Source organism: Microtus ochrogaster, linkage group LG2, assembly GCF_000317375.1.
Source record: "Microtus ochrogaster isolate Prairie Vole_2 linkage group LG2, MicOch1.0, whole genome shotgun sequence".
NCBI lineage: Eukaryota > Metazoa > Chordata > Mammalia > Rodentia > Cricetidae > Microtus > Microtus ochrogaster.
This window is the reverse complement of record NC_022028.1, coordinates 22,789,874-22,798,546: the sequence shown is the minus strand read 5'-3', so window position 1 is coordinate 22,798,546 and position 8,673 is coordinate 22,789,874. Positions and strand designations below refer to the sequence as shown.

The window sequence follows — 8,673 nt, the reverse complement described above, 5'->3', positions numbered from 1 at the left end:
GATGGAGACCAGATTGCAGTTGCTTTATTGTTCTGTTTTAACCTAGCCTCTCCTGAGACTGACAAATGCCTGCTGCCAGTCTTGGGGTGTGGTGTAAAGGGCCCAGGAGGGCATGAAAGAATCCATCAGGGTGAGAGCTGACCTGAAGGGCAAACGCAACGACTTCCGTCTGTAATTGTACACCTAACGCACAGAACTTTTCCACTGGGTAGGTAAATTTAGCGGACTGGAACATTAAAGCGAACACATTGAAATGTATGCTTTGTGTGGACAAACGTACAGGATTTTTAGTTGAATTTGCAGCTCCTGATAGAGCTTAGCTGTTAGCTGGGGAGGAGCCTGTGGTCACAGTCAGAGTGGAGAGAAGGAGAAGGGCAGCCCCCCTACATTAAGGGGGGGCTACATTAATGGGACTTCGCTGGAGCCTGTGGGTGCCCACATTACACTAAGTACTGCGCACTGCCGTGGGGGCTGGAGGAGACCTGCATCCTTGTGAGTTAATCAGAACTCCTAGGAGGCCCTTCAAGTCCAAATTTAGCCTAAGGAATAGGTTTTCTTTGATCGGGACCTAACAGCTGTCAGGAAAACAAGGGCAGGGGTTGGGGAGTGCAGATGCCTGTTGTGGGCCCTTTAGGTAGAGAGTGACTTGAGGCTAGTGTGTCTTCCTGTGGGACATCTTGCCCTAGTGTGGCTTTCCACGTGAGTCGGGGACCTAATCCTCACAAGGGTCCAACATTGTTAGAGCCGTGATGTCCCGCCTCGAATGCTCTTGTGATAGAGACACTTCTCCATTTGTCTAGTCTGTGGTGGACTCGGGGGCAGCCTGATGTGATGATGGACCTGCCCATCAGTTACCCTGCAGCAGCTTGAGTGAGGATTAGGAAAGCCCAGGTGTCACTATTCTGTGATGGATAGCAGTAACCCCAAAGTGAGCCATTTGCTTGGTTTCATAAGATCATGTTGAGACACGTGCCTAGAGACACAGCAGTTGTGCATGCTGGGAGCAGGATTGTACACAGACGGGAATGCCTGGTGAAGAGTGAGCTGTGGTACCCACCGCTGTGCTCAGCAGGCTCTGGCTGTATGCTGGCTTCTGGGCCTGTGGTGGCTCTTTGTCACTGTCATCTCTGATGGGGCTTAGAATCACCGTGGAAACACTGGGTCTATGAGTATGTTTTCAAAACATAAACAGTAAATATAAAACAGTAGGTTTTAACAGAGCAGGGAAGACCCATGCTGAATGTGAGTGGCACCATCCCATGGCCTGAGGTCCCAGGCAGAACAGAGACAAAAAAAGTGGACTGAGTTTCGGCCTTCATCTCTGTCTGCTTCCTGGGCTGAGCGCAGTTGTGACTCACTCCCTTACACCCCTGTTGCCATGGCTTCCCCACCATGACGGACTCTACTCTCAAACCATGAACTGAAATAAACGCTTCCTTCCATAAGATGCTTTTGACAGGTGTTCACCACAGTGATGGAAAAAGCAATTAATTAACTCAGGTCTCATTGGGTTAAAGGTCTTCCTGCTTATCTTTTGCAAATGGGGAGCCTGAACCCTGTGCTGGTAGGTTTTAGAATTCAAGTGCAACCCCAAGACATCCCAACATCCAAGTCTTCATCCTTTCCTATCGGTAGGAAGAGAGCTGGAGCGCTAAACCTGAACAGGTGTTAAGATCTGCCCGATGGAGTCCCGTCATCAGTGGGCACTGCTGTCTTCCTGAGTCTGCGGGCTCTTGTGGCATCTCCTGGTACTCTTCATTAACCTCTAGGGGGGTTAGAAGAAGCCACACAGGTGAAACTAGGTCCCTTCTTTTCCCCCCTTGTTTCTACCTGCTCCTGACCCTCTGCCCTGTGTGGATGTATTACAGACATCATTCCATTTGGGAGAAGCAGGTCTGAGCCTTTGGGCTGCTCCAGGATGATGGGATAAAATCAAGGTGCCCTCTGCACATCTACCCATGGGGGCTCATGCATACTCTCTCATACAGCCATACATACCCTCAGTAATCCCTGTCATTGTCACTTTTCATCTGCCAGAGGTGACATCGCAGTTTCTGAGGAGTTGTCTCTTCTCAGTTAGACTGCACATCTCATCAACCTTAAGCTCCCTTTCTCGGTTGCAGAGTCCCTGGCAGCCTTGGCCCTGGCATGCTGGCCAGATCCCAGACACAAGGGATGTTTGGTGGGCGGAGCCATCTCAGTGGGAGATTCTGTACTTTGAACTCCCTGGCTTCCCTCCATCCCATCCAGGACATCTCAGAGTCACAGATGGGACCATCTCAGCACCCCTCCCCTTCACTGGGCAACACCTGAGAGAGGCAGGAACCATGCTGGTCTCATCTATGGCCGTACTGCAGTGACTCAGAAGCACCTGCACACTCGAGTGCCCAGCCAGTGTGAGCATTCAGAATGAACGCTCTTCAGTACTTCAAGCAAGCTGAGAAACCAGCCAAGGTCACGTGTGTTCTCATCTCCTGGCTGGAAAACAGAGCTCTCCAGGACGGCACGAGACAATTGGTGATATGCTGCTCTCGGTGTGTGGTTTGCGGTCATTGTGGTTAATACCAAGATCGAGGGATGGAAAACCCCTGCATTTCCACCTTTCCACCTCAGCAACAGCCCAGGCGGTGTTCACTCCACCCACCCTCACCAGGTTCATGCTCCCCTCTGCCCTAAGGTCCTTCCTCCATAGCCTCTCACCCCAAGTCCCCTGGCAACTCCTCGGCTTCCAGTTGTACCACTGATCAATAGGCCATGCAGACCTCAGAGATGGCTGACAATGCTGACATCTTGGAGGCCTTTGGATGTGGGAAGGTGTGTCACAACCTCTGGCCTCTTTGGTCGCGTCATCTGTTACCTTGACTATGAACACAGACAGTGGTAAGGAGGAGTAGAGCAGAACCCACGATGTGAGCAAGTGCCGTTGCCATCTCCGCCTCGCTGTATGCGCAGAGAGAGCAGGAGCGCGATGTTCCGTCAGAAGACTTTTGATAGAACTAATGTTCACATCAGCTGTTTCCGAGAAGCCAAACTGCATGCAAATTGAGAAGCTAGGCTTTAAAAAAAAAAAAAGGGTTTTCTTTTCAGCCTTTAAGAAATCAGCCAGAGAACTGAGTGATGAAATTAACTAAGAACACATACTGCTCTTGCCGAAGACTCCGTTCTGTTCCCAGCACCCACGGCAGACGGCTCACACCAGCCTGTAACTCCAACTCCAGAGGACCCAACACTCTCTTCTGGCCTCTGCAGGCCCTTGATTGCTCCCTCCACCTCCCCGCTCCTCTCTCTCGCCCTTTCTCTGTCACACACACACACACACACACACACACACACACACACACACACACTTACTTTTAAAAAACAATAGATGTGGGGCACATGCCTTTAATCCCAGCATCGGGAGTGTACAGCTTTGTGTCAACTTGACACAAACTAGAGTCATTTTGGAAAAGTGAACCTCACTTGAGAAAACATGCCTACCAGATTGGCCTGTGGCAAAGCTTGCCGCTTTTTCTTGTTTGATGATTAGTCTGGCGGGGTTCAACTCGGTTGTAGTATGTGCCATCCCTGGGCTGGCATCCTATAAGAAAGCAGGCTGAGCAAGTCATGGAGAGCAAGCCAGTAAGCAGCGTTCCTCCATGGCCTCTGCATCAGCTGACTCCAGATTCCTGTCCTGTTTGAGTTTCTGTACTGACGTCTCTTGTGGATGGACTGTGTTGTAAAACTATAAACTGAAATGAACCCTTTCCTCCGCTTTTGTTCATGGTGTTTTATCACAGCAATAGAAGCCCTTTAAGACAGGAGGGAAGAGGTAGGCAGATCTCTGAGTTCGAAGCCAGTCTGGTCTACATAGCAAGTTCCAGCCCAGCTAGTGCTGCATAGCGAGAACCTGGTGAGGATGATGAGAAGGTTAAAAGAACCAGTCTGGAGGGGGACGAGTGTGCTAACATTTATATTAAAGGCCACTTAAATTTGAGTGCCAGCTCCAGCCCAGAGCCCTGTGCGTGCTTCTCTTCTTCTGTTGGATGTGTTTGTTCTGTTCCTCTTGCCATTTCACCGTATGTGCAAGCCAAACTCTGAGTTGGTTAATCAAACATTTGAACCTCTCTTTCTTCAGTATAAGGATTCATAGTCACTCCTAGTTTTGTTTGTTTGTTTTTTTAAAAAAAAAGCTTCCCAGAGAGAGTCTGCTGCACATAAAGGGAGAATGTGCTGTCTCGGGTTGGGTAGGGGAGGCAGGGATCTAAGTGGCACTGATTTCTGTTACTTATGGATGAGGAAATCAGGTACTTTTATTTAGGAAGAAGGTGAATCCATATGGGTGAAATGGTAATAGTAACGGATGACTTACTTGGAAGTGATCTAGCGGGCATGGGTGTCGGGTGCAATGAAGGAGGATAATTTTATGTGGAGCTCACTGTAGGTCTGTACTCGCTTGGAATTTTCCCCAAGTTCAAAAACAGAAGGCTCAATGTAACTAATAGTAAGATATTGTGTAGCCGTTCAGATCATACTTAGGAAGAATTTTAATCAGGTTGTATGTTACAAAAGTCGGAAGTCAAGTGTCTTTGTGTGTGTGCACGATTAACAAGCGTCTGTGTGAAGGTTGGTTGGAAAGGCTAAAATGTTCATTATGATTATTTTTAGTTGGTAGGATCATGAGTGTGTTTTTTACTCTCTACATTTTCCAAACTTGCTAGAGGAAAAACAAACAATTTCTCACAGTTTGAGGGGAACTTGAAAGTCTCCGACCTGCCTCTGTGTTGTGTTTTCTGTGAAACTGATGACATCAGTAGCTAGGACGCTTCTGTAGTTGCTCCCCGTGTGGCTGTGAGCATGGCCTGTACTGTCCTCCCCTCCCTCAGCTCTGACTTCCCAGAGTTATAGACAGGCAGAAGCTGTCCCCACCATCACGGCACTCGTGGGTCACTCGGCTCTACGCGTCCTCTAACACGGGTTTCCTTCTGGTTTCAGTGAGCCGGACATGATCTCCACGAGAGTGATGGATGTCAAGCTTCGGGAGTCTGCTGAAGGCCTTGGGGAGGATGGCACAGGTGAGTTCCTCTCTCCCCTGCACTGGGAAGAGGCTGCGTTTGCTTGTTGGGAACCGGGTTTTGTGGCTTCCTGCGTGGAGAGGCGTCCTCCAGCGTGCTTGGATATCCCCAGCCCTGCGCTGACTCCCTACCGTTTACACCACTTGGCAGCATTGTTCTCTTGCTGGGGCTTTGAATGTCCTTTTCCTTTTCTTGGAGGTAAGCATGGCCCTGTGTATTTGACTTGAGAGCAAAGAAGCAGGGGCTCACCCCGGAGCACCTGTGCTTTGATGTCAGAGGCAGGAGGATCATGAGTTCAAGGCCTGGCTCAGCTACATATAGAGCCAAGGTGCCAGGGCTAAATGGATCCATTTATCACCCAACACTTTCCAAAGGTATACGTAGGAGGTTTTGTAAAGCACAGGACGAGCTAATCCTCCAGATAAAATAATTACATCAAGAGAACCTTTGACCCTTCTCTTACGACTTTTACGGGGCCTTTATCTTAGCCTCGGCGGAGCCAACTTCCATCACTGTAAGTCATCACTTCAGAACGCTTTCTGATCCAGCCATGGGATTGCTATTTATGCCTTGATACAGTTGTGAAATCAATATTAAAAAAAAACACTGCTCTCCCTCGGTGCACATTTCCCTGGGGTTTTCACCATCTCACTCCCCTCATGCTGGCAAAGGCCTCCAACCGCTCTTGTTTAAATTCAGAATCCCACGAGTGATCTCCTTTGACTTAGGAAGAATAACTCCCAGTGCTACCTGCAGACACTTTACCCCAGTGAACACTGGGATTTCGTATATATTTCGTATATGAAGATAGGTTGTTCAGTTCATATTAGAAACATTTTTTTCTGCTCGTATTTCAATAGGTACCAAATAAATCCAAATACGAGGTGAGAGTATTTTGAGGTTAGCCTTCAGTGGGGAAAAAAATGGTCATTCAGACTGGCTATTGGGACACTGAATTGGTGCTTTTTAAAATAAGAAATTGTTATATAAGTATTTCGCTTCCCCCCCCCCCATGAATATCTTCAGTAGGTGCCAGTTTGGCCTACATAGGTCCCCATGAGGAATCGGTCTTAGAAAATGAGAGAATCTAGGTATTGTAGTTTTTCTTCGAATAACAAGTGAATTGCTGTCATCAGACCAACTTTTCCTTTTTTAAATTTTGACAGTTCTAGATAAGAAAATGAGTTGGAAGGAAAATAATAACTCTGAGAGATCGGTGGGAACATTTTTCTTTAGTCTTTTACTCTGAAAGGTTGAATCTCATTTTCTTGTGGGAGAAAGCAAGGTGCAGGACCTGAGGAGACCCGTCTAAGAGAAGGCCTCCCTTCTATGAGCTGCAAAGATGGGGTAGATGTGGAGCTCAGATAAGTCAGCCTCCTGTAAAACTGTGCCTTCAGTGGGACAGCCCAGAGAACCTCGACCCTTGTACTTGGGTGAGTAGTGCTCCTGAGATCAGGCATCACCCCGGGTCCTGTGCAGAACACACTGTCTTCTTGAAAGACTGTCCAACTGCCCTGCCTAACTAGGGCACTTGGGAGGTAGAGACTGGAACTTCGGGGATGGAAGGTCATCCGTAGCCACATAGGAAGTTCAAAGCCAGCTTGGGATGCAGTAAGATCCCCATCCAAACAAACAAATAAGCCAGAGAAGAGGGACTGAAGAGGTGTCTCAGCAGTTAAGAGCATTTGTTACTCTTGCAGAGGTCCTGAGTTCAATTCCCAGCAGCTGCGTGATGACTCACAACCATCCGTAACTCCAGTTTTAGGAGATCTGATGTATGCACGTGGTATACTTACATACGTGCAGGCAAAACATTCATATACACAAGATAAAGTACAATCAATGACACAGGAAAGAGAAGGGAGAGCAGGAAGGAAACAGAGAGAAAGAAAGCAAAAGGCATCAGCAATCCGCACTTCACAGATGATCCAGAACAGCTGCAAGTGTGCTATAGACATCAGACTCTAACCCTTTCCAGAGAGGAGGAGAGGACATTCTTCTCCCCTACAGTGAGACCAGATTTCTCAGATTTGACCCATCCGTCCATAAAAGATAATTTTATAAATGGAAACTCATCAAAATTTAAAACCTTTTCTCTGCAAAAACACTATTAAGAAGATAAAAATAAAAGTCACAGATTGGGAAAACTTTAAGTCAGACTGTTTAAAAATATATATATAGCATATGGGCTGGAGAGATGGCTCAGTGGTTAAGAACACTGGCTGCTCTTCTGGAGGTCCTGAGTTTAATTCCCAGCAACCACATGGTGGCTCACAACCATCTGTAATGAAATCTGGTGCCCTGGCCTGCAGGCATACATGCAGGTAGAATACTGTATACATAATAAATAAATATTTTTAAAAATTATAGCATACATTTGAAATTATGTGACATAAAATAATAATAATTATTATAATCATAAACAAGTCTAATTTAAAATTGAACAGGTACTTTAAAGATGGTTTACCTAAGAATATGGACAAATTGGCAGCATCTGTTCTTATTAGGTGATACAAATTAAAACTGTAACTTTAAACTAAATTAAAACTTAAAAAAAAAACCTGACAAATACTGGTCATGATGCTGTTCCTTGTAGAATACAAAATGATATTTTGAAAGACATTTGGCAGACCAGGCAGTGGTGGCACACACCTTTAATCCCAGCATCAGTCAGAGGCAGGTGGATCTCTGTGAGCTCAAGGCCAGCCTGGTCTACAGAGCAAGTTCCAGGACAGCCAGGGCTGTTACAAAGAGAAATAGTTAAACACAAACACCCTATGCTGAAGTATTAATCAAAGGGCAGTGAAAACTTATGTTTACACAAAACCTGAAAGTGACTTTATTCGTGATTGCCAAAAGTTGTCCAACCAATCAGCCAATCAATAAATACATATAGCCGGGCGATGGTGGTGCACGCCTTTAATCCCAGCACTCGGGAGGCAGAGGCAGGTGGATCTCTGTGAGTTCGAGACCAGCCTGGTCTACAGAGCTAATTCCAGGACAGGCTCCAAAGCCACAGAGAAACCCTGTCTCGAAAAACCAGAAAAAATAAAAAAATAATAAATAAATAAAAACAATAAATAAATAAATATATCTATATAATGAAACATTACTAACCAATAAAAAGGAATACACTATTGATGTCTACTAACAATGTAAATGAGTTTCTAGGTGAAAAAGTCAGAATCAAAAGGTGAGGTATGTATGGTGACCAATCTGCACACTGTGACTTGACCCAGAACTCTTAAGAGCAGACCCATAAACAGCTGCATGTTAAGGATGGGAAGCATGAGGAAATGGTATGGACTGATGGTCTGCATCTGGATTGAGGACATCATTGCTGCTCTACAGACGCCATAATTTAAAATAATTTAAATGTTAAATGGCATTGCAAATTTTAAAACAAGTGGATTTTTAAAAGTAAAATATAATTAGTAAAACTTCAGTGTTCGGAACAAGATCAGATTGCATTGGGTCAAGATCATACAGGGAATCGAATAAAATGCAGAGTGGAATGTTGACAAGATGGGAAAAGACAAAGGTGGAGCAAAGTGATAGCCTGAAGCACCCATTCACACCTAAGTGATAGCCTGAAGCACCCATTCACACCTAAGTGATA

General features: G+C 46.0%; 1 protein-coding gene across 6 annotated transcripts in view; it reads left to right on the top strand.

Annotated features, from left to right (window-relative positions):
• The window catches only part of Kiaa1211l (KIAA1211 like), a 125,212-nt gene that overhangs the window by 79,370 nt on the left and 37,169 nt on the right, over positions 1-8,673 (top strand). For all 6 annotated transcript variants that reach the window (XM_026785772.1, XM_026785774.1, XM_013351087.2 and 3 more), the window contains exon 2: positions 4,975-5,054. In XM_026785772.1, coding sequence (XP_026641573.1) covers positions 4,985-5,054 — 70 coding nt within the window. In that variant the 5' untranslated portion in view covers positions 4,975-4,984. The remainder of the gene's footprint in view (positions 1-4,974; positions 5,055-8,673) is intronic.